The following is a 25,726-nucleotide window of genomic DNA, read 5'->3' on the forward strand; positions in this document are numbered from 1 at the left end:
AGGACAAAAAATCATCCCTAATTTAAAATAAATAATTAGCAACTTTAAATTCCTATGTTGCATCCCAACCCTCTATCTGATCTCCTCGAAGTAAATCCCAATTTTACTTGTAAATATTTCTCTCCCTCAACATGAAGATGTTTAAACATTTAAATTATTTAAAGAAAGAGAAACGACCACATGCATGAGCACGAGGAATTAGAAAAACAGAAAGTTTGTGCGTTAGATACAGATAGAAATTTTCAAAGAGGCTAAAACAGGGAACTTCTTGGCATGTCTTTTTTTTCTTTTTTTTTTCCATACGACTCACAAGCATTTCATGGCCAGTGTGCTATTTACAAAGCGAATGAAACACAAATTGAAATCGACAACAGAGACATCAGTAAACTGTAATACCCCCTCATAATTACTCATTTCATGTAATTTTTGAATTAGGCTCTCAGAATTTTAGTATGACATAGCCTTAACCAGGAGATAAAATCTACAATATCATTGACAGTTGCTTGCTTGCTGCTTTTCTCCATTCAGAGCCATGCTGGCTCTCTTTCTTTTTTCTTTCTCTCGCACATCAAGAGAACATCACTGCACGTATCATAGATCACAGAGGCAGAAGCCCCACATCTCCATCCATCGATCTACTGCATTTATAAATGTGATGGACTAAGACTGCTCCGATTTAGAACCACCAAAACCTTGTGCAGCTCACGGAAACCAACTCTTCATGCCCCCAATATACAGCCACCTCTTTTTCCTCTATACCCCCAGCTGCTTTCTTCCACAATGGACCCAAAACCTCATAAACTGCACCGGTTGAATCAATTTATTTTCGTCTTCCATAATATAGTCCACCACTACCAGGTGGGTGGTTATAATGTCGGTAACGAAGTCCAGCACCCCTCCCACCAGCTCCATCCCACGGGCCACCACGGCCAGATGGTCTGCTTCCACCTGTCTGCGTCCAATTCACTGCCTGCATTCCCATGCCATTTATTTCTTCCTCTTCCCTGTCATTGTACTCCAATACCAACCTCTTGATGTCCTGTTTCTCTTCAAGCTCAGCAGCCTCTTTCTGTTTGGTGCTCTGCACTAATGAACAATCCTTGGGGATGAACATTTGCTTTGTTTGTTGCTTGTTCCCCCGTTTCACAAGGACCTTCACACACACGTCCCTCTTGCTTCCGACACCTCCCTCTTCATCCATAACTTCATCCCCGCTCTCCCCCTCCATGCTTCTTCCATGATCCCTGGCAGATCCTTCAAATACATTCATTGGTATCGTCATATTCAAGGTTGGTCTGGCCCGCAACTCCAGCTTGCGGGAATCCCTCCAAACTCTCCTGCATCAGAGCTCTAAACTCACGGTCAAACTCAGCTTCTTCTAGAGGATCCACCTCTACCACCTTCTGCCTGACTTGGATCTCATCATCCTCATCAGAAGCAATGGGTGCACCTGTGTCATCATCTTCTTCATCACTATCACATCCATCTTCCTGATTTTCAGACTTGTCCTCGTACTCTTCATCATATTCATTCGCCTCCTGGTCAATACTGCCACTTGCTGAATCACTCTCACTGTCTCCTACATCTTCATGCCCTCTGCCATTTTCTTCAATTCCATTTTCAGGGTTTTGCCCATTCACTGACGTGGCAACAGAATTTACCCGAACAGGACGCTTGCGAATTTCAGTGTCAGAGTGTTTCTCACTATTGCCCTTGTCAGTTGATGCTGAACGCTCATGCTCTTCAAGCTCTATCAGGGCCAAATTAACATCTTCAATAGATGAATACCGAACCATGTTTGGACGTAAATCCGCAAACAGGTCCTACAAAATATTCCAAAATATTACATGAATTCAAGGTTTCCCATGCCATTAGAAACTTCAAAATATTTTCAAAGTTTAAATTACATAAAAAGTCAACTAATCATAAGGACAAAGGCTAGAAGGGGGGAAAAATTCTATCACATAATTCTGACAAGGCACACTCTCATGCAGCGGGAGCTAATTCTGTCATAGAAGTACAAGCAATGGCTTCTAAGCAATCGATACTCAAATAATCAGAAGTTTTACAGAGTACTGAGTGAAGCAGCACAACTGTGGATGTGCTTCCAGCACACTGGTGGCACCCTCATAGGTAGCGGCAGTTAAGTCCAAGTTGGTCTTGGGTTCGAACCTCCATCCCTCCACACCTTCCCCCCCCCCCAACAAAAACAAAAAACAAAAACAAAAACTCTTTTTCCCATCCCCTGTGCCTGTGGACCTCAGTCCTTGACTGATCTGAAGATGGCTCAAAAAAAAAAGTGAAGCAGCACAACTGACCTGTAAGTCAAATTCGATATCTAGAGGTATTGAACCTTTGCTGAGGACGTATCTCTGAAAATATATTAGAAATCTGTCAAGTTTCCTTTTGGAAGAACCTCTGTCAAAGTAGTGCCCGCATGTCTGTAGAAGTGTTATGATCATCCGAATGCGGAAACAATCTTCTGGTGGATCCAGCACATCTTGCTTCATAACACAAAAATTAACAATACTAAATTAGATGGCACAAGTTAGTAAGTGCAAAGCACTTAGTTAAGGCAAATACCAGTAAATAAGCACATCAGCGGAAATTTTTGAATGTGAATGTCACCACAGAAGTTCTGAGTTTCCCAATTTAACTGAAAGATGTTTCTCGACATATGTCTAGCATTCTAATATCCCCTTTCAAGCATTCAGGTGGTTGTTGGGGGAAGGGGGGGGGTTGATACATGTATCGTGAATCTAATTATTTAAATATGCTTTCCATTATGAATTTGTATCATATCTGAAATCAGCCATAATCAATTCCAAGCATGTCCATCCTAGAGAATCAATTAAAAAGAAAAGTCCTTAATTGAGTTTGATCTTTAATTCTATTTGTCAGGATCTGCTAACAGAAAAAGCCAAAACGAATGCTATAAGCTTCCACACTCCAATCAGGCCAATTCCTGGGAGGGGAAAAATGAAAGTAGCAAATAATAACTGGAGGATCATGTCAGTGATAGAAACATGGTTCTAATAATAAGTATGCCGAACCATTCAGGAACAGATCATCAGGGCTTCAGTGGGTTCAGAACAGATTCAGTGAGACAACAATATAAGAATAGCCAACATACAGCAGTCTCAATTCAGGAGTAAGGATGAAGGAAGATAAATAGTAGAAGAAAGAAAAGAAACAAAAGCTCTTTTTGTTTTTGTTTCTAACAAACAATAATTCAGCCTCGTCCAACCAAATGGAGTCGGCTACATGGATCCTTAAAAAGATGGAAAATTAGTTGCTAATATATCAAAATATCTGATCTTTTTTTTTTTTTTAGATTAAACAAATCTAACCATCGTATTCATTAATGGAAGGACAAGAAGCTGTTTCTCCAGAAAATGACAAATTTAATTATTGACTGCAAGTCATACTGCAAAGTCAGGCTCTTAAATTTTTTTAACTAAAACTAAGAGACAGCAAATTTCTTAATGCACTAGCCACTAGCTTTCTTAATTTGACATATATTTTCCAAGATTTACTGCGATTATATTACACAAATAAAAATTACATAGGGAATCAGTCAAATATCCATGACAGCAAAGATAACATCATTGTTTTAGCTAGAAGACAGAAATCATAATCATACACTAACCAATCATCTATAAATGAGCATTATGGAACTTTCAAGGCCAAGTTTGATGGGATCATGGAATATCCAAAATGAGTTCCAAAACAATAAGGTCAGAGGAGAAGATTTAAAATCATACCTCTGGTGTCCCATGGCCAAATACAAGAATCAAATAAAGTGTTTCAAAAATAACAGATGAATCTATATGCTCATAGTTGTATAGCTCTCCTAAGAACCGCATGTGTGCTATCCGGCGTTGCTGTATCCCATACTCATTCATCTCCAACCCCAATCTGATCTCCTCCAGAACCTTAAGTAAGAAGTAAGAAAGGAACATGCAAAGAAGAAATCAGTTCTTCGGAAAGAAACACTAAACACATGATCATTAACATCATTATTCAAGCCTTATCCAATAATTCATGGTCATCGAATCAAATCTAATTTTAAAGCTCCTCTATCAACAAATACTTTTGGTTACATATTTCAGGAAAAGAAAAAACAAAAAAGATTTGAGATTATGAGGTCTACTGAATTGAAGGTAAATTTCCCATACTCCTAGTCATACTTGCAAATTTTCTCTATACCAAGCCCTATCCTATACCCTGATTCTTTGCTGCCATATATTGCCAAACCCTAATTTGAACCTCCGACTAAGGTTGGTCTTAAAAGATCCTAGAAGAACTGGCCCTCATTCACTTGAGGCTACATAAGAAATAAATGGAGCAAGACAAAGAAGCAACTAGTTTAGTTTTCTTCCAGACAAGCTCATGTTTATACAGAATGTGTTGGCATTTAACAAGATAATGTCCACAGCTGAATATGACCTTTAAGTGTATTTGACATGTAGGGTATCTTTGTTATGCTTTTCATCTATCATTCTTTATAGTTATCCTCAAGTTTAAATATGTTTATAAATCAATTCCAACTAAAAGGAATATACAGAAAAAGAAAAAAAAAGCGAGAGGAACAAGGTAAAAGCACCTCATCAACAACTGCCACTGCAAATTGATCGTGATAGCGGCTCAGACCAGCAGTAAGTGAAGCTATGAGGTGCACTTGACTGTATTTTCCCTTGTGAACCTTCATAAAGCATTTCAATAGGTAATCTTCACACTCATCCCAAGGCAACTTGCGCAGCTGTCTCAGGACATGCTCAATGGAAGACTTATCAAGGTCAGAGAAAAGAAGCTTCCTGATATACTGCAAGATATAGCGCAGAGAAGATGATTATGTTAGGCAAATAACAATGTTACCAGATCACATTATCATAAAGATGAACTTCTACCCTTTTTCTAATAAACAGATTTATACCTGATGCAATGGTGGACGAACTTTGGAGACTCGAGCAGAGCGTTCAGGTGGTTTGCAAAGGTAATAAGCATTTTCTACAAGAGTACTGTGACGAGGATCTAGATTTTTTACATTTTTCAAGCGCATCAATATCTCCAACATATTGGCCATGCGTATTGTAGTTTCAGGAGATCGATACAGGAAGCGTCCACATGTCTCAAGAAGGTTGCAAGCAACATCTATGTTATGATGAGTAAAATCATCCAGACAGGCCTGATTAGAGGAGATACCAGAAGTAAATATCTATATCAGACTACACTTAGATTTATAAAGATATTTTCCAGCAATCAAACTTGAACAAGTTTGATGGACCTCCTAGCAGAAAGATGCTACTACCATAGGTTCCAATTTAGCTTTAGATATATTAATTAACTACAAAACAAAAAAAGCACACTAAATTTGTGACTACTGAAAATGGAAACTCCAAAAGAATTACCTAGAGCATTCGGTCAAACTATAAAAATACATCTCCTTACCTTCAAACAACTAAAGACGAGACCTGCTGGTGCAATTCTGAACTTGCAGAGCTCTCCAACAAACCTTATATTCCTGATCTTTGTTTCAATGTTCATTTGATCCTGATGAATGTTCCAGTCAAAAGAATGAAAATAAGGAAAGAAAACAATCAGGGAGGAAAGATGGAAATTTGAACCTAGAAACAACAGACAAAAAGAAAGAAAATTTAGTGCATAGCCACCAAACATATGAAGAAGAGTGATTCCATTTAAATAATAATAGAAGGGTGTTGAACTGGAAAATTGACCTTCTTGTTTGTCAAAAAGTTGAACTCCTCTTCTAACAATTGCAAGAGCATAGACGAGACATCCTTCATACATGTAGATAATGTGGCCACCATGCGAGAGTAATACGGCAATAATTCCAAAGACGTTCTAGGAACATTAAATAATGCCCGCACAAGCCTTTTCCGATTTGATTTTGAATTTAAATAACAAAACTCCACCTACAAAAGGGATAAAGAATTCAGTTGAAAGGTTTTGATCATAAAAATCAATGACAAAAAAACATGACCGTAGAAATTCAAGAGGGCACAGTAGATTACGGTCAACTGATCAATAAGGTCACGGCTCACGCAACCAGGTAGTCTCTGCAACAAAGCATCCAAATTTGTCCCTTCAAGACCTTTTAATTTTTCCTTATCACTTTCTCCTTTTCTCTCAATATCTTTTTCTTTCCCTTTCTCCTTATCGAAGTCTTTAACCTTTTCCTTATCCTTTTCCTCTTTGCCCTTCCCTTTCTCATCAGTTTTATCCTTTTCCTCTTTGCCCTTCCCTTTCTCATCAGTTTTCCCTTCTGCTATGGCTCCAGGGTTCATAGATACCTCTGCAGCATCCTGTGAAGCCAAATGACTTTGTTCTGGTTCAGATGCTGATTCCTGTGTCTGTACCAGGGGTGGGGTGCTTGATAAGTGGACATATAAAACAGTACAGTGTAATATAGAGACAGCTCAAGTGTTTTGCAAACGCAAGACAGTTCAAAAGGACTATGCAAACCTGAAATCATGATCTGCATATAGTGTTTAGGGTATTTACTATTGTAACCAAAGTTAGTGAACCCGTTGTAACCTTGATGTTGTATTTCTTTAACGGATAGAAAGGGGTGGAAACTTATGAGAGGGGGTCCCATATGTTGTAGGTCAGGTTGACAAGGAAAGAAAATTATGGAATATGCAATTTATAGCAGGGCAGGATTTAGTGGTAGATAGAAGAGATAGAATAGAATTATATCGGGGAAAGACAAGGAAATCGTAATAGGAGAGATGGACTCAAAAGTGACTTTTCCATGTACATTTGGAAAAAGAAAGGTCATAACTCACCAGACATGAATAAATGCATTTAATGAGGTAACATGGAAGTTTTCTATCAAACCTAACCAAACAATCACATGTATGGTAATTTGTGAGAAAAAAGCACAAGTTTCCCATCCCTTCTTACATTTTCCATTTCTCTTCATCAAATTTTAATTGTTTGCCCTTCAGGATAACAAGCATACCAAATGATGGAAGAGGATCTGCTCATGGTGGGAAACAAGAGAACAATAATAGAAGGAGAGTGAAGAAAGGGATAATAAATTGTAGGGGAGAGAAAAGAAAGAGCATGCAACATGCTTTTCAAAACAAAACAACTCTCCTCTGATGGGCAAGGTCTAGCCCTACAATGTGCTAATAAAATAGAAGAGAAGGAGGTAAGGGAAGAAATTCATCTGCCTAAGCCCCCTATTTGACTCAAAATGACTAGTAATTAAAGAAATAAGTTAAATAGATAAAGAAACCCTTCCATGCATACTGCATAGATACTTTACAAAATTCCTAAGCTAACTCAAAAACTTTCTCCTGATGTAATCCCCAATCAAGGGCCAAAGAATAGGATCAATCCACTTGAACCAGCAGTAAAATTAAGGTTTAACCCTGCTGATTAGGGTAAGTCACAGGTGGACAGCAGCTGGGTATCCTCAATTATACCTGTTGCTATGATCCACAAGTGCACGGAATTGTGACAGGTAATAAAGTGGAAGTATGAGTATCATTCCCAACAGAAACCAACACGAAATTAAAGAGTTGGTGCAGTCTGGACTAGGAGGATCTGCTTGTGGTTGGAAAGAAGAGAGGAAAGAAGAGAGGAAAGAAGAGAGGAAAAAAGAAAAGAATGATGGGTTAAAAGAGGACAAAGCATGCAAGTCACTTCCCAAAAACAAAACATATTCCATAATTTCAAGTTGTGTGAGAGATCCTGCCTCCTACATGTATTTATAAATTTATAACACACAAAAAAAGGACCCAAAAGAATCAAACTAGTGCACCCTTCCCACTTTACTGGAACAATTAACTAAATAAAAATAAAACCAATTTAAATAGATAAGGAATCCCTTCCATAAATATCTATATAAAGAGTCCTAAGTAATTCACAATTGAGCTTCTCTCCTCCAAAATATGAGTCCCACAAGAAGGAAAAATGTTATCTAACAATGTCACTTCATTACTAATATTCTAGCTACCAAAATTGAAACGCAGTAACCTTAAATTTGAGCCATTACAAATAATTACACTTAAAACAAAAGAACATAGCCATACTATCAAAATAGACCAAAATAAAAGTTCCAAGCCATCTAGTGGCACTGATCGTGCTTCTGTATTAACATCATATCTCCTTCAATTAGGTTAAGATCATGTCATTTCACTAATAACAGATAAAGCACAACTATTCTCCAAAAGATCAACCTTGTGGAGCGGGCGCAACTATGATTCCTTACAGCCCATAGTCAGCGTGGCCCACGCTTCAAATGTGACTGTTTACAGCCCAAACTATTCCAACAACCCCTACCTCAATGAATAAGCTGCTAGGAAGACTCAAACTCACGACCACCTGCTCTGATACCCCATTAACAGATTAGGCACAACCATTTCTCCAACAGATAGACCTTGTGTAGAGGGCAAACATAGTCGGTGTGGCCCACACTTCACGCACAACTGTTCACAGCACAAACTGTTCCACTATCCACTTGTACTCATAAAGGTATGAGACAGACAGCTCTTGAAGATGACATAATGGCCAATCGTTATCAAAAATATTGAAAATGTCTTTTTCTCTTGAAAAACTTTAGCAAAGAAGAGGGCTTCTCAAAATACAACCTTGGGTAATCACCGTTGACCATAATATCATATCAAATTTAATAGTATATTTATCTTTCCTTTTTACTTGAAACATATATGCATCGAATTATATTGTCCCAAAATAAAATAAATACTTTGGAAAACTCATTTTCCTTGATAAGATTATCGTGGCCCGCCTTAATGTTACCACATGGAATGATGATGTGGCAATCCTAACTGCTGGATAAATAGCTAATATGCTGAATTAGCCAAGTGTCAAACTTCGGAGCCTCATACATGATTTAAAGTGGGGTAGAAGGATCAATGCCTTGGACATACTAGATAACGATGGATATTACAAGATAAGTAAGTTTCAGCTTTCTTTTCCCTCCACTACTTTCCATTTTAAAGTCTTGCTTAATCCCCAAAGTAGGATAGCACTCATACCATGCAAGAACGAAATAAAAGCAAACTTCCAAAACAGCCTGAGCCTCATTTAACTATTTTTAAGACAATATAATCCAATAAAAAGTTTGCCTTAATTCTAGGAGTTAAATCAAAGCTCCTATTATCCCCTTTTGAAAATTAAAACAAATCCATGCAGCCAGAGGTCCAGAATCCAAAAAGAAGTAAGCGTAAATTGTTGGAATAAAAAACAAAAGAGCAGGCTATAAAAACTAAATAAATAAAAGAGGACTAAATTACCATCCACCCATTTAGGATGGTTAATCAACCACCCTAGGGGACTTTATTGTTTAAATACTAGTGAAGTTTAGCATGACCTGGATTGGAGCGCATTCAAGGAACAAACAGAAATATCATAAAACAATGGATATGAATCAACATTTGCAGCCTAAGAGGAAATGATACTGCAGATTTGATAAATGAGATACACCAGTATGAGGGTACGAAATTTCAAGAATGGCAGCTATCTCATGATGACCGACAAAGTTATAAATGAACAGCATGAAGTATGGACCAAAAAAAAACTCTTGTTTTTGTAAAACCTTCAAATGTTATTTTTATAAATCAGAAATGTAGTGATCATGTAATAACAGTGGCAGTCATCAGAACCTTCAACACACTTCCACACTAAAGAAACCAAGCAAATAGACCCCATCATTATCTTTTACCAGTATGCTAAAGCCCCAACTGCCAACTTATGGCTTTGCTGAGGTTTCAACTTTCAACTGGCCATGCCTCCAAATCATTGTTCACTACATACCTCAGAAAAGCCAGAAGCACCAACTTAATATGATTACTGACTAGCATTCCTTATGCTGGAAATGGTTGAATCTCTCAGCATTCATGGGTGTCCCACAGAGCCTTCAAATTTTCATTTGCTGGTTAAGATAGTTTTCATATATGTCCCGTATTATGGAATTTTTTTTTAGCTGTTCCATGGATGTTAACTAAATCCTTTTATTTGTACCTTATAATTAATGTAAGCAAGGTCTGTTTTTGAACATGTCTTTAGCAAATCCCACCGTTCCACGGGAGCACCACAGTCATTTCACACAATCCTGTGCCCCCTACATGCAGAAACGTTGCAACCAGGTAGCATTCTTTCCCCCCATGTTCTTGACAAAATTTTAACAGATTAAATAATCAAATTCGGACAATCATTGTCAAAAATTTCTTTTCAACCTATACGTGGTCAGACAAGGAGGTATATTTATCTCATTTCCAATACCTGACCTGGCACAGCCAGCAGTCAGAATCCCTTGACTCCTACTGAACACAGGCTCATTTGCCTGTTCTACCCCTAACGCATGTGAAAAGCAAGAAGATAATAACATCTAGGATTTACTGCCTTACAGTTGCTTGATCTTGTGCCTTGGGAGAATGCTCAACAGTTTTTGGCTCTGCTTCTCCAAGTAACACAGCAGGAACAAAAGCTCTGGATAGAACATGAATAAAATGCACGTCAAAAAAAAATAACAATTTAAGGGATTTCATTCGACAATCATCTGTCAATAGATGCTAAGGCATATTGTTACCAATTACTAAATATAGTCCCGTCAATACAAACCTCAGATCAGGCAAGCATTCATAAAATGCCCTTGTATCTTCGTCATCCCATACTGGTTCAAGAACTGAAGACTCTTTTCCAGCAGCAGGAGATGATGTGTCGTCTCCAGATGTAACCCTGGTTGTGTGACCATCCTCTGGCATTACAGGAGGTTGCATATCAAGTGCTTCTGCCAAACTGATAAAGAAGAAGCTACAAGACTCAGTACAAATAGGAATTTGGGAATCTGCCAAATAGGGGGTATAATCTCAAACAATAAATAAATGAGCTCCAACTTTGCAAGGACTACTACATGCCACCTGATTTTCCCACTAAGAAAACAACAATTTGGAACTGTAAGTTTAGAATTTCTATCCTGCCAAATTTCCATCAAGAAGCAAAAAGGGGTTCTTTTAATTGATTTTGATAAATGAGGAACCTAACTAGAATCTGATCAAATTGCTGAAGCGGAAAGTATGCAGAACCTTGGAAATTACCTCAATTATTTCTTCTCTGAATTAAAAAAATTCACTTACAGCCTGATCGTCAACTTCAAAACACCATACATTACATTGTGTAATACCAATACTCAAAATGAGGTAAGACACAAGTTATATATCATGGCTCTAATCCAGCAATTGGAGGTTATCCCATGGCCCATGCACAAGTCAGAGAGGATGCACCATGCCACACCACTGGCCAGGTGGAGAATGGCATCATCTTTGGGGCCCACATGGCCAGGAGAGTAAAAAATAACAAATTTGAAACATGTGAAAGGGCATATGGATCGGTAGCCATGCGGGGATCATTTTCTTCCAAATATATACATGGTTTTGAGTTACATAAGAAAACACTAAAAAATAATAAAACAGGTATTACTTTATGTGAAGGAAACAAATTAAGCTTCTCATGCACTTTTCCAGAGTCATACTACAATATAGAAAGTTCCCTACATCTCACAGCCAAAGAGTTATCTTCTGAAATCTGAAGGACAGGCTAGATGTCCTAGATTCAGTATCCTATAGCCCAACAATTATTTGAAGCCCCTCTGCTTTTCTTCTTCCTGCCTGAATACTTCAGTAAATTTATCAAATGCCCCCCCCCCGGTCAGAACTTCATGAAATACTAAAACTCCAAAAAACTTCAAAGTTTATAGCATAAAAATCTCTCTACAAACTTAAGAAAACATGTTGTAGTCCTAGACTGATAAGAGACCATCTAAGAGTCGATCTTTCCAGGATCTTTGATGAATAAGATTGAATAGGTCAAAATTTGGTTTATGTTAAATTTTAGGATTCCCCTAGGATAGATGGAATTTTTACTTGAAATGGTCAGATAGGATTTTGAGAGCTGATTGGAAGGCAAGGATCAACGTAGCAGATCCCATTTAGTTGGGATAAGGCTTGTTGTTGTGTGGTTAGATAGGTTTTTAAGAATGGGGATAACACAAGGAGACGTTTGGAATAAGTTGGATACTCGGGTTGGCTATTTTGAGGTTTGGGAGGAGATTGTTTGGTTTAGAATGGTTTGTGTCCTATAAGACTCACTTCTTCATTTAGGCTCCCTAGGCGAGAGATAACTGAGCTGTATCAGACCAACTTCTTGATTTGGGCTCCTCCATGGCAGAGATAGTTGGAGATTGATTTGGGGATGGGAAAGCTTGTTTCATATGTAGAAACTACAATAAAGAGTGAAGATAAAACCTGAATTTATAATATTGAGTTTTTGACAGAACAACCACCACTAGCCTTGTCCCAACTGAACAGGGTCAGCTACATGGTTCTTGCCTTCCAATAAGCTTTATTTGAGGACATAAGTGATGCATATCCTTTCTCACCACTTCTCCCGAGGTTATCTTAGTTTTTCACCTAGCTCTTTTAGTTCCTTCATCTGGATTAAATCACTTCCCTAACAAGGGAATTAAGGCCTCAATGAACATGGCAGTGCCATCTCAATCGACTTTTTCATAACTTACTATTTATCAGAATTAGAAGAAATCAGCTCTAGTATGATCATTTCATACATTATCCTTCCTTGTGTTGCCACTCATACATGTTAGCATCCTTATCCCTACTGCATTTATTTATATGATACTTCTTAACAACTCAACACTATGCACCATATCTCATATCTAGTTGTATGACAATTTAATAAAATTTTCCTTCGAGCTTTAAAGGAATATGTCTATCACATAAAACCCCGGACGCGCCTCTCCATTTCATCTACCCAATTCTAATTTTTGGGAAAATATCATCCTCTATGTCACGTTTTTAATTTATGATTCAACGAAGGTAACTAAGACAATCACTTTGTGTAATCTCCTTCTCATCAAGTTTCACCACCTCATCATCCACCCAATCACAAACAAAGTTACACTTCAGATATTCTGACTTTGTTCTAGTTAGTTTAAAACCTTTTGAATCCAAAGTTGCTCTCCACTCCATAAGTATCCTAATAAGGTAAGTAGCTCTCATTGTAGCTCTTCTCAACATTAAACCAAATTGATTCTCTATAGCAGTGGTTTCTTTTCTTAAACAGATTTCAGTTACTCTCTCCCATAAATTTATAGTACGATTGATTAGTTTTATGCCTCTATAGTTATCATAGCTTTGAATTCCCCCTTTATTTTTGTAAAATTAGGACCACAATGCTTCTCCTCCCTCTAGCTGGCATTTTCCTTGTGCTCATAATCTTATAAACAACTTGATTAGCCAAGCTAGGCCATAGGCTTCTAAGCTCTTTGTTAAAGCAAACACAACGAAATAGAGAATCTAAAAAGAAAGAAAACGAAAACATAAAGAGATTTAGTGTGGCTCACACACCAATGGAATGTGCTACGTCCACGAGCAAAGAGGAAGAGTTTTTCACCATATATAAAAAAAGAACAGAAGGAGATCTCACAACCAATTGCCAAGAACGGCATTACAAGAACTCTCACCCAAAATCCTAACTGAAAATCTCAAATCTTTCAATGATATAGCAGACGAATGTAAGATAGATGTATGTAGACTCTAGTCGGGTAAACATGTCGATCCATTAGGTTTGGTCAACCCTCCAATTTCACCACAGATCTCCAAAAGCAGGTCATTCGGGTGGCCCACCAAAATATATTAGTACGGGGTCCATCTTCCCGAATAGATACAAGAGTTCGGGTGAGTGGTCACAACACAACACTCTTCCGTATTTCTATTAGGAGTTCATCAAGCCTTGTACCATCCCTACTTTCATCCTTTTTAAGCTTTTTCATTTGAAATCGCAATTCTCCATATATAATTTTACAATTGCTGTCATAGTGAATAGTATAACCTTCTGAGTCACAGATACCCAAAGTATTCTCCTTTAGTAGGCTACAAAAATAAATTTGCCATCTCTTCTTGACGTCCTCATAACATACTAGTACTTTACTGTCTTCACTTCTAATATATCTCACATGGTCAAGATCCGTACTCTTCTGGTCTCTTATTGTAGTTATCTTATAAATAGCTTTTCCCCATTCGTTTGTGCCTAGAATCTTGACAAAACAGATGAGGAAACTGCGCAACCAAGTTTTATTTGGTTTGGACCCCTTCCAAGATTCCCACCATCAAAGAGTCAAATGGGTACACACATGACACACCAACCCCACTAAGGTTGGATCACTCTCTAAACTTAATTGCCAATGGCGTATAATGACAAAGACAGCAGCTTGCAAAGCCATTGTTTTATCAAATCCAAGTTCAATACTTGCCTCCATTACTACTCCCATACTAAAAGGGAGGGCCTAATCCAAGCCTTAACCTATTAGGTAACTTCAAGAAACTGAAATTGACTCAAAATAGGAATGTATCTAAAATCATAAGCCAGGCCCGCTAGAACATTTACTAACAATTACTTTCAACTTAAATAAAACCTCATAGAACTGTTCAATTGGCCAACCCAGACAACTTCATTCCTGGCATTCAAATCAGCTGGGACATCTTCAGTTAAGTATATCAAGTGAATATATCAAAGAAGGAACATACGATGAAACACCACGGAATAACTGATCGTAGGATTTCCTCAATTTTTCATATGAAGCAGCATTTTCTTCACTGAGCTCCCCTTTGGCATTTAAAATCTTTGCATTTTCATGTTCCATTTGACGAAGTGACTGCTCAGGGGAAAAAGAAAAAAATAACAGTCAATAGGCTACCTACAGATACTTGTAGAGAACATATGTGGACATAATAACAAAACAAATAAGATAAGAATTCAATGAATGGAGAATGATCAATCAATCTCATCTCCATACTTAAACAGAAATGAAGAAAACCAATTCAAAACAAGCACCTCAAATTGAAGACGTAATTCAAAGGTATCATGACTCTTACAGCATGCTCGGAGTGTAGGAGTTCTGCAGCAGCATCATAGTATGTGTAAAATGCCTTCCTAAAGATTTTCTTTTGGTCCGCAGTTACATTGAGGCCCTTGAAAAACTGTCAAGAAGAATTAGTAGAAACGAAAGCTCAAAAAGGACTGGATATTTTAATATTCAAAAAAGAAAATTCCAGCAACAACTTAAACTTGAGGGCTGAGGCATTATAAGCTATAGTCAAGCTTAGCAAAAAAACCAAGGCTAGAAACTAAACAGAAAATGTTTCTAAAAGAAATGAAAAAACAATACCAGCAATAAGTTGGTACCTTTGTAACTGCACCAAGAGCTACTACTGTAAGAATATCAGAGATTCAGAGCCATAGCAACAATTACAGCCTTAAGCTGCAATCCTATGTGAACATACAGCTTGATAAAGAAAAAACCAGTGGTTCAAAATTCGAATGCCACTGAATATTTAGAGGCACAAAATGACACACACTAAAGAATATGAAGAAGAAATAGTTAATATTAATTAATCCACTGTGACATTTTCTTGAGGTCCTTTCCTGTCACCACAACGAAAGCAGCTCTATCCCAAAGAAATTACCAACTCACTATTGCAATGTACATCCCCCGACCAACTTCCCACTATTCGACTAACCTTATAACCTGATTATAAGTTCAATAAAATTTTTAAAATACAAAAAGACTTAAAAAATAAGTGACTTAAAAGAAGGTTAAGTATTGCAGTTTCCTTAGGCAGCTTTTAGGCCCCTGCTTTGGACTGACCCTACAGGAGGCCCATTAGCACTTTACCTATAGGATTAAGTCAAAGGCTCAAGAGTCTTTTCCTATTCTTTCCGAATCTGATTTAGTAATAGCGTTAGTTAAAGCCTTCATGCATGGAGGACTCTGATTTTGATTTTAATTCTTCATAGAAGGTAAGGATCTATTTTAAGTCTATTAGGGAGTCGTTCAAGTGTAAAGTTATGAATTTTAGTAATTCCTTTTGAACTTCAGTTTGTAAGCTGGTTAATATACAGCCTATAAAGACTTGTATCGTGGGAGTGTAATAAAAAGACACAATGGGGGGGGGGGGGCCCCCGGCCCCCCCCCCCCCGCCCCCCCCCCCGGGGGGGCCGCCCCCCCCCCCAGGGGCCCCCGGCCGGGCCCGGTGGCTTTTTATGTTCAACGAACAGTAGCCAAATAGGACCTTTCACAGGGAATCAACTTTAGATTTGATAAGACTTAAGATAAATAAAATTCAGATATAAAGATAGGCTGAAAACCGGAGTGGTAGAACAAGGATATTGGTTTAAGAACAAGGACTAAATAGGTCTTCAAAACAGCAGTAGACTATAAAGAAGAAAAGGATGGAACAATATAAGAGAATTAAGAGAAAATAAGGACAACAAAGTAACACCCGGGCTTCACACCGCAAGGTGGATCGATTGGATCAAACACCAACCTACCTTGATCAAACACAAGGAGTCTCCATAGAGAAGGAATGCTAACAAAGCAATTTGATTTCAATAGATGAGTTGTGTCTTCACCACTTACATAAGTCTCTTTATATAGCATTCTAAAGAGACATAAACATTAATGGCAACATCCAACCACTAGTTAACACCACCTACCTATTAATGACTCAACTACTACCTAACTCTTGACAAAGGAGAACTCCTTTGACAATGAGTTCTCTTATTTTCAAACTAAAGCCCCTTTTATTGACTTTCTAAAAACTAGACTTAGGCTTAGGTCTAGACTATGAAGTTCAACAAATGTGGGCTAACTTTAACCCACTAAAACAGCCCTAGCCCATGAAAGCCATGGGCTGATTCAGGTGACAACTTTAGGCCTTTGATGGGCCTAACCCAATGGGCTTCTTCTTTCGTAAATATGTCTTCAATTCTGCATCAACTCTCCCCGGCTTGAAAACATTCGTCTCCGACGAATGAGCGAAGGACATGTAACGCTCATACAAATCGGGATCGAGTTTCTTGAAATCATCGGATGAATCCAAGTACTATCATGTCGTGGGCGATTCTTCCATTTGAGAGGAAAGCATGGTATCCAGTGCCACGGCGAGTGGTTTTGTAAGAGTCATCCAAAACCTCTTCAATGATGTCAGTGATTGGTGGCTTGAGTTGGGGCAGCCTCAACATTTGTTCAGTGTCTCCATCATCAGAGTGGTGTCCTACATAAAGATGTAAGTCAGCCACGTTGAAGACATTGCTTATGTTCATTTCTTCTGGTAGCTCGAGTACATAAGCATTTGGTCCAATGCGTTTCAGCACCTTGTATGGACCCATCTTCTTTGGATGGAGTTTGTTGTTGACCCCATGTTGGAACCTTTCTGGGTTGACACGAACCATCACCATGTCTCCTGGTTGAAACTCCACATATCGTCGATGATGATCTGCTGTAGCCTTGTAGACATCATTGTTGAGAGCTATTCTTCGGGAACATCAGCATGTACCTCGTGATATGGCGCGAAACTCGTCAGCCTCAATACTCACACGTGCTTGTGGTGGTAATGGAATGAGGTCTATAGGCCGTCGGGGTTGAACTCCAAGTAGAATCTCAAAAGGAGTACGACCTGTAGTACGATTAACTGAGCTGTTGTAAGCAAACTCAGCTATGTCGAGTATGGACGGCCATGTCTTCTCATAGTCACGAACCAAACACCTCAGTAAGTTTCCCAAGCTTCTATTCACCACTTCTGTCTGCCCGTCAGTTTGTGGATGGAATGCGGTTGAAAATCGTAACTTTGTGTTACTTTTCAGCCACAATGTCTTCCAAAGTAGCTCGTGAACTTGACGTCACGATCTGAGACAATGCTACTTGGTAGTCCATGTAGTCGTACAACCTCCTTAAAGAATATCTTTGCAATATGAGATGCATCAAAGGTCTTTCGACATGGTATAAAATGAGCCATCTTTGAGAATCGGTCAACCACAACCATGATGGAGTCGGATCGCTCTTTTGTGGAGGGTAGCCCAAGTACGAAATCCATACTAATATCAATCCAAGGTGCATGAGGAACTGGTAATGGTGAGTACAAACCTGTATTTTGCTTGGTTCCCTTGGCTAGCTGACAGACTCTGCATCTTTTGATTACATGATCAACATCCTTTGCAATATGGGGCCAATAATACCGATCGGTAACTTGTATGATAGTCTTATCCTTGCCAAAGTGACCTCCCAAACCTCCGCCATGCAGCTCCCGTATGATGTGATGTCGTAGGGAAGAATTTGGAATGCATAACCGAGTTCCCAAAAACAAATACCCATCGTGAAGTGAGTATTTATGATGTTGCTTGCCTTGCTGTAACTCCTTGTATGGCATGTTGAAATCTTCATCAGATGCATACTCATCACGTATCTGATCAATGCTAACTGCATGTGCTGAGAATGTGCTAAGAGTAAGTACTTTTCGACTCAATGCATCAGCCACCGTATTCTCCTTTCCCCGCCTTGTACTTCATTGCGAACACAAACTCTTGGAGATAAGCAACCCATTTAGCGTGCCTGTTGCTTATCGACTTCTGTGAATGTAGATACTTCAGCGCCTCATGATCGGTATAGAGAATGAACTCTTTGCCGATGAGATAATGTCTCCAATGGCGTAATACCTGGACAACAGCATAGAGCTCTAGATCATATGTCGAATAGCGTCGCTTGGCATCATTGAGTTTCTCGCTGTAGAAAGCGATAGGGTGCCCTCCTTGCATCAATACACCTCCTAGACCAATATGTGAGGCATCAGTTGCTACCTCAAATATACAGACAAAATCTGGGCGCGGTATTGGAGCCTCTGTCATCTTTTGCTTGATAAGATGAAAGGCTTTGGTTGCCGCTGCTGTCCACTTGAACTCACCTTTGCCTTGCTTCAAACACTCGGTAATAGGTGCCATGACCGCACTAAAGTTCCGAATGAATCTCCCTGAAACGATGCAAGTCCATGAAAACTACGAACCTCGGTGATTGTCTTTGGTGTAGCCCAATCTATTATACTTGTTATCTTCTCGGATCAGCTTCAACCCCCGTGATGAGACAATAAAACCAAGGAACACAACCTTTGGCAGCATAAAGGAGCATTTCTTGAGATTGATGTATGCTTCTCTGGCGAAGCACTCTCAAGACTTGCTGTAGATGATCGATGTGATCATCCGGATGCTTCTGTAGATCAATATATCATCAAAGTATACGACCAAAAATCGACCAATAAAAGGACGGAGTACCCGTGTCATCACCCTCATGAATGTACTAGGTGCATTCGTCGACAAAAGGCATGACTTTCCATTCGAATAGTCCATCCTTGGTCTTGAAGGCGTCTTCCACTCATCTCCGGGCCGAATCGAATCGATGATAGCCACTTCTAAGATCCAATTTAGAAAAGATCTTAGTCCCGGATAGCATGTCCAACTGTCATCGCCGCGGTATAGGAAACCTATACTTACTGTATCTTGTTGATTGCTCTCTGTCCACACACATGCGCCATGAGCCATCCTTCTTTGGAGTCGGTTGCTGGTACGCACATGGACTTAAGCTCTCGAATGAATCCTTTATGTAGCAACTCATTCACCTGTCTTTTGAGTTCATTGTGCTCGTTGGGCTAAGGCGATAAGCCGGTAGGTTTGGTAACACCGAACCCGGTACCAAATCAATGGCATGTTGAATATCGCGCATGGCGGTAGCTCATTAGGCAACTCATCGGGAACCACATCAGAAAAATCAGAGTAACTCTTTGATGGGTGGAGGGAATGTCGCCTCGGGTGGAGGCGTGACTACCCTTGTAACAAGAGCCAATACTAGCCCCGTATCATGGCTGTGTGAATGAACTCCTTGTGAGGAACAACCAGCAGCTTCTTTTGCGGTATGGACAACAACTTTTGTGCTTCATTGGTCCCCTTTTGGTTGGTCCTCAAGGACCTCCGTTGACGCATTTCACCTGGGACATTACTGGGTGGAGGACAGTGTGAAGTCCTTTGAACTTGAATACACATTGGTTTTTCTCCCCCGACCATAACATCATTATCATACATCCATGGTCGACCAACAGCATCGCAGATGCATAGGGATTACATCACCCATACCTCTTCCTCATATCGTGGAGCTTCGTGTCGCACCGCTGTTTACCTCCAAAGTATTCCCATTCAGCAAAGATACCCGATATGGTTGGGGTGCTTCTCCACCTTCAAGTTTGCTTTCTTCGCAGGTGTCCGAAGTAACGTTGACCAACTCCCACGCAACTATCACCAAAGCGGTATTATCCCCGGACTTCATCGGCTGTGAAGATACTTCCCCCCCTCTCCTTTGGTTTCGCCACCAAGATGCGGCTTACTATATGAATGCCATAGCATCACCTCTATTAGCATCATCCTCATCATTGCAGCTCCGTCATGTCGCCATCATCGCGGTTGGGAATAGATCGGATCTTCTTCCTCGCGCTTTTCTATCTCAGCAACCATTAATCTTTTGCGGTGTGGCATATTTAGCATAATGTCCAACCTCTTGACGGACATTGTGCTTGCTGCCCTGTCTGGGCCTTGCCCTTATCCGTCGGGTAGGAAATGTGGGTTGAGTAGGGGTTGTTGTTGTAGGTTTTGGTGCTGGAAAATTTCGCCTAGCCTCCCCGGCTTGGTATCCAAACCTTTTGTTGTTGGATGCCAATAATTCTTCCGCACGTAGGGCCTTTTCAAACAATCCCGCCGTTCTCTACATCCACACGCCAATGGCCCTATTGATTTCAGGCCGTAACCCAATCTGAACGTGACAAGATTTGGATCTCCCTCTCTTGAATTCCCGTACGAGAGAAAGAGAGTCAAATTGTTCCATATATTCTCCCGACAAGTTCCCTTGGCGAAGAGAATTTAACTTGTCTTGTAGTCGCTCGTGTGACAGTACTTTTCTCTCGCTTCTTCCTTCATTTCCTCCCACGTGTGGAGCTCTCCCGATCTTCCAATTCATATTCCGGTTCTCCACCATTCCGTGCGCTCCAACTGCTTGGTCGTGCTGCTTCATCTTTCGTACCTCCGGTTCATACCAATCAAAATAGTCATCCCGCTGCCAACCAATCATAAAGACTTGAGGATCATGCTTCCCGGTATTCTTGGTTCGCTTAACCCCGTGAGGTCACCAACATGCTTATTGAATGTAGGTTGTTCTCCAGCAAAATAACTCGTCGTGCTCCTCAAGTTGGTTGCACCTGGAATCCTTTGGGGTCCTCTCCCCATATTTCTTCGAGCGGAAATTGCTCATGGCATGGATTCTTCACCAAGTGGAGGGTGAGGAACATGAGTAGAGGCGCACTCGCCTCCATTTCTAAGAACCTCTCGTCCATTTGCTTCGTTCCGGTTTGTGCTCATTGTTCCATCTCCATCATTGCGCCATAGGATTGTTGCTTGGTCCTTTTCCCCCCGTCTGGCTCGTCCATAATGTGTCGTATTTGAGTCACGGCCATAGGCCTTTCCAATCACTTTAGTTTGATAAGACTTAAGATAAATAAAATTCAGATATAAAGATAGGCTGAACCGGGTGGTAGCGATATTGGTTTAAGAACAAGGACTAAATAGGTCTTCACCGCTATAGAGAAAGATAACAATATAGAATTAAGAGACAATGGACAACAAGTCCCCCTCCCCCGGTGGTCGTTGGATCAAACACCAACCTACCTTGATCAAACACAGGGGTCTCCAGAGAGGATGCTAACAAGCAATTTGTTTCAATTGGTTGTGTCTTCCCCTCATGTCTCTTTATATGCTTCAAGAGCATAAACATTAATGGCAACATCCACCCTAGTTAACCCACCTACCTATTTGCTCACTCTCCACTCTGCAAGGGACTCCTTGACAATGGTTCTCTTATTTCCTGCCCCTTTATTGCTTTCAAACTGCTGGCTTAGGTCCTTGGTTCCTGTGGCTAACTTCCCACTCGCCCTAGCCCGGCCGGGCGATTCAGTGCAACTTGGCCTGATGGGCCAACCCAATGGGCTTCTTCATTTCGGGGCCCCCGCCCCCCCCCCCCCCCCCCCCCCCCGGGGGGGGGGGCCCCGCCCCACCAAGCAGGTGAAACTGCAAAGTTTTGTCTTCTCAGGAAAGCCTCATATGACCTGAAACAATTTCCAAAAGCTTGGCATGAAAGGTTCAAGCCACTCTAAAGAATGCATGCTACTAGAATCAAGCTGGCCATACCTTGTTCCTCAAGAAAGGCAACGGAACTATAACAGCACTTACAGTGTATCTGTGTATGTCGATGACACTGCAGGTGCTAGAAAGGACCAGGCTGAGATTAAGAAGCTAAAACCATACTTAGCCAAACCATTTAAAATCAAAGATCTTGGATGCGGGAAGTATTTCCTAGTAACTGAGGTGTCAAGATCTAAAAAGGGGATCAACATATGCCAAAGTAAGTTTGTATTTGACTTATCGAAACTTGAAAGAAGCAAGAACGTTAGGCTGCGAGCCTGCCACTTCACCAATTGATAAAAAATCACAAGCTTCGTGAACAGTGTGCTCCTTCTAGAGATGCGACATAATATGGTAAATTGATCTGCCTTAGTTTCTTTGACTTGGCCAGACATTACCTATGCAGTTGGTTTCATATGCCAATTTATGCAAGCACCAAGGAGCAGACATGTTGATGCTGTATATGGAATCATCAAATACTTGAAGTCTTGCACAGGGAATCGTCTCCTATGTGCCAAATACAATCACCTACAGATGCAGATTGGGCTGGCTCAGTTTCAGACAGACGAGCTACATCAGGGTACTATCCATTTGTAGAGGCAACTTAGTTACTTGGAGGAGTAAGAAACAACATGTGGTGGCCAGATCTAGTGCAAAACTTGAGTTTCCAGCCAGGAACATTGAGTATGCGAACTCTTGTGGTTGAAGAGACTTGTACAAAGTTAGGGTTCATACTGAGGGGGCTATGAGACTTAATATGACAATAAGGTTGCCATCAGCATCAGCAGCCAAATCCGACATGATAAAAAAAATCATGCTTTAGTTAACAGACATTTCATCAAAGATCAGTTGAATACTAGTGATATGTGTACTCCCTTTGTAGATAAAGGTGATCAAGTAGCAGCTATCTTCACCAGAGAGTCTTCTCCCAAACTAGTTCAACACTATTCCAGGAACGCATGGCATTTACTCTCCAACTCGCGGGATGGTTTAGCCGTTATGTATCAAGTGTACTTTTCCTTTTGTGGTCAAAATATCAAGTGTACTTTTGTCATGTCTATTAGAAATCAGGATAAATGTATTTTCTCTTCTTTCTTTCTTTTTTTTTTCTTTTTTTTTTTTTATTTCTTTTACCTCCCTAGGGAGTTCTTTTGTAATTCCTAAAGACTTCTAAGTGATCAAATAGGTGAACAGGGCACTCAGCCCATGCACAAATTTTTTCATCCTCTAAACAGCTTTCTCTACATCTTCTGTTCTTTCTCATATCCTTCCTCAAGCTCTTCATCTATAGTTCAATCTCTTGAAATTCTAACTGGTAGTTGGTAGCTGGTACTTCGTACTTGATAGTTAAAAGGTCGATAGTATGTAACACTCCAGTTATAGTTCGACAAGTTTGTATATAGAAACCTCCAAGTCTATAATTTCTGTTTTACTGGTCATTCTATCTCATATCCATCAAACTTTCAAACTCCTAGTAAAATATGCAATACTACATGTTTACAATAAGAGTTCAACCTTCATCGCCGCATCACATACCAATGGAGCAAACTCAAATCACTAAATGTCATATGTGTGTGTGTATTTTTCTACTTGAAAGCTTACATATTTCTGAATACTACAACAAACTCCCCTTAAAGTTTTGGAACCATGCAACCACCAAAACATCAATATGAAACCCCAAATAAAGAAAAAAAATAAAAACCATCTCTTCTATATCTCATTGAGATCTCAAGATTTTGTGCATCTCCCCCTTGTCAAGATGGCAAGTCGAATCTAGTTTTTGAACCTCGTTCTAAGTTCCAACAGCACAACAATCCCATCTGTGTCTGGCCCAACATCCCTAGTCCTCTACCTCCTTTGGAGTAGAGGAAGCTCTGGAAAACATATTAAGCTCTCAAGTCTAATCTCCAAAGTATTCCTCTGTCACAGGACTCTTTAACAACTCAGCTCAAAGTTATTTTTTGAGAGCTTGGGTTTGGTAAGATCTCCAAAGGAGAGAGCTTGGTTGAGAGAACTCGGTTATTTTTTGAGATAGCTTTGGGGTTTGGTAAGATCATCAAAGGAGTGAGCTTGTTGAGAGAACTGAAGTTCGCTCCCCCATATTCCCCCTCCCTCATGGTGGTAAGGTTGAAAAAGGTGGTTGCTTAGAATCCATCTAAAAAAACAGTTTTTTTTTTAATGAATAAAAATTATATTAAAAAACTCAGGGGGCAGCAGCCAGTCAAGAGGGCGACTGGAAAGAGGAGTTAAGACTCTAGGAACTAACAATCAACCTATTCCTTGAAGAGTCAGAAACTAGGGGGTGGGGGGAAGTAATGAGTCTAGAAGAAACATCAAAATAGATGGCATTCCAAATCAAGACTCAGGATCGGGATTTGGAAGTCCATCTTCTCATGTTACGCTCCCATAGAAGAAAATTCGACCGAAATTGTCGAAATTTCGGTCGAAATGTCTGCATTTTTAAAAAACGAAACGAAATTTCAATTATTTCGGAAAAGTATCAAATTTCGACCGAAATTTCGGAGATTCGACCATTTCGCCAAATTTCACCATTCGACCTAAATTTCGACATTCAGCATTCCAACTTGTTTTCCTTGTTTTGTTGATTTCTATCCCATTTTCACCTAATTTTCCTCTCCTTCGCCTTCAACCCCTTTGCTCATTTTGCCTCCAACACCTCCTAGCCCACGCTACGGAAACTCCGCAATAATAGTGTGAAGCATGGCCCACCGGTCCAAACTTCCCCTTTTTTTATTTTGTTTTGTTCATGCCTTAAATGATCTTGTATTGCCTTGAAATTAATATATGTTTAGCCTAGGACTATGATCTATAATTGTGTTTTGTTAAACTTATCTTTTTATTATTTGCTACCATTTTTTCATTTTTTTATTATAATAATTATTTTCTAAAATTATGTATTTTTATTTTATGTATATATGTTATATAGGCTTTAGCTTTATATATTTGAGACACCATCACTTGATCGAGCCGGTCATTTTATTTTGTTGACTTGTTGTATATGTAACCATTCTACCAAACAATTCATGTATGTTGTTGATTCTATGCATGTATGCATCGGTTTGCACTTGTCGGAACCAGTCATTTGTTAGTATACTTGAATGATAAATTTTCAATAGTTTTGTTTTTTACAAAATACTAGTTCCATTGTGTTTATTATGCTTGAAATAGGTAGTATACAAGAATCCAAATCATTTTGAGTCCATATGAGGCCCGAAATTGAGTTCTAATTTTCGAAAAGTATCCGGTTTGATCGAAATTTCGACCACGTCGAAATTCGGCCTTTTGCGGTCGAAATTCTGTTTCGGTCGAAATTTCTTCCTTGTACACTCCCATAAAAAATGGTGAATAGTGGCAGCAAAGACGAGCTTAACCACTTGGTCGCAAATCGTGGAGCCAGAGAAGGTTCTCAGGATCATAGTTGTCACGGCGACGAGGCGATGCGAGGCGGTTTAGGCTAGTTGAGGCGATGAGTCAACAAGGCGCCCTCCAAAGCGCTTTTGAGGCGGTTGAGGCGTTTTAAGTGAAATTTTTAGTGTACATCTCATACACTCTAATTCATTATAAATCTATCATATCTTATATAATAAAA

At 39.7% G+C, this 25,726-nt stretch overlaps 1 protein-coding gene across 1 annotated transcript in view; it reads right to left on the reverse strand.

Annotated features, from left to right (window-relative positions):
• Positions 1 to 245: 245 nt before the first annotated feature.
• Positions 246 to 25,726, reverse strand: part of LOC149023306 (regulator of nonsense transcripts UPF2-like) — a 48,452-nt gene continuing 22,971 nt past the window's right edge. The window contains 13 exon segments of the mRNA XM_089143855.1: positions 246 to 1,321; positions 1,323 to 1,823; positions 2,319 to 2,504; positions 3,765 to 3,935; positions 4,607 to 4,825; positions 4,937 to 5,188; positions 5,452 to 5,553; positions 5,739 to 5,936; positions 6,036 to 6,374; positions 10,401 to 10,482; positions 10,615 to 10,791; positions 14,595 to 14,722; positions 14,943 to 15,047. Of these exon segments, the coding sequence (XP_088999981.1) occupies positions 821 to 1,321; positions 1,323 to 1,823; positions 2,319 to 2,504; positions 3,765 to 3,935; positions 4,607 to 4,825; positions 4,937 to 5,188; positions 5,452 to 5,553; positions 5,739 to 5,936; positions 6,036 to 6,374; positions 10,401 to 10,482; positions 10,615 to 10,791; positions 14,595 to 14,722; positions 14,943 to 15,047 (2,961 nt within the window). The 3' untranslated portion in view covers positions 246 to 820.

Source organism: Hakea prostrata, chromosome 2 (genome assembly GCF_041222555.1).
Source record: "Hakea prostrata isolate BN-2017 chromosome 2, UWA_Hpros_2, whole genome shotgun sequence".
NCBI lineage: Eukaryota > Viridiplantae > Streptophyta > Magnoliopsida > Proteales > Proteaceae > Hakea > Hakea prostrata.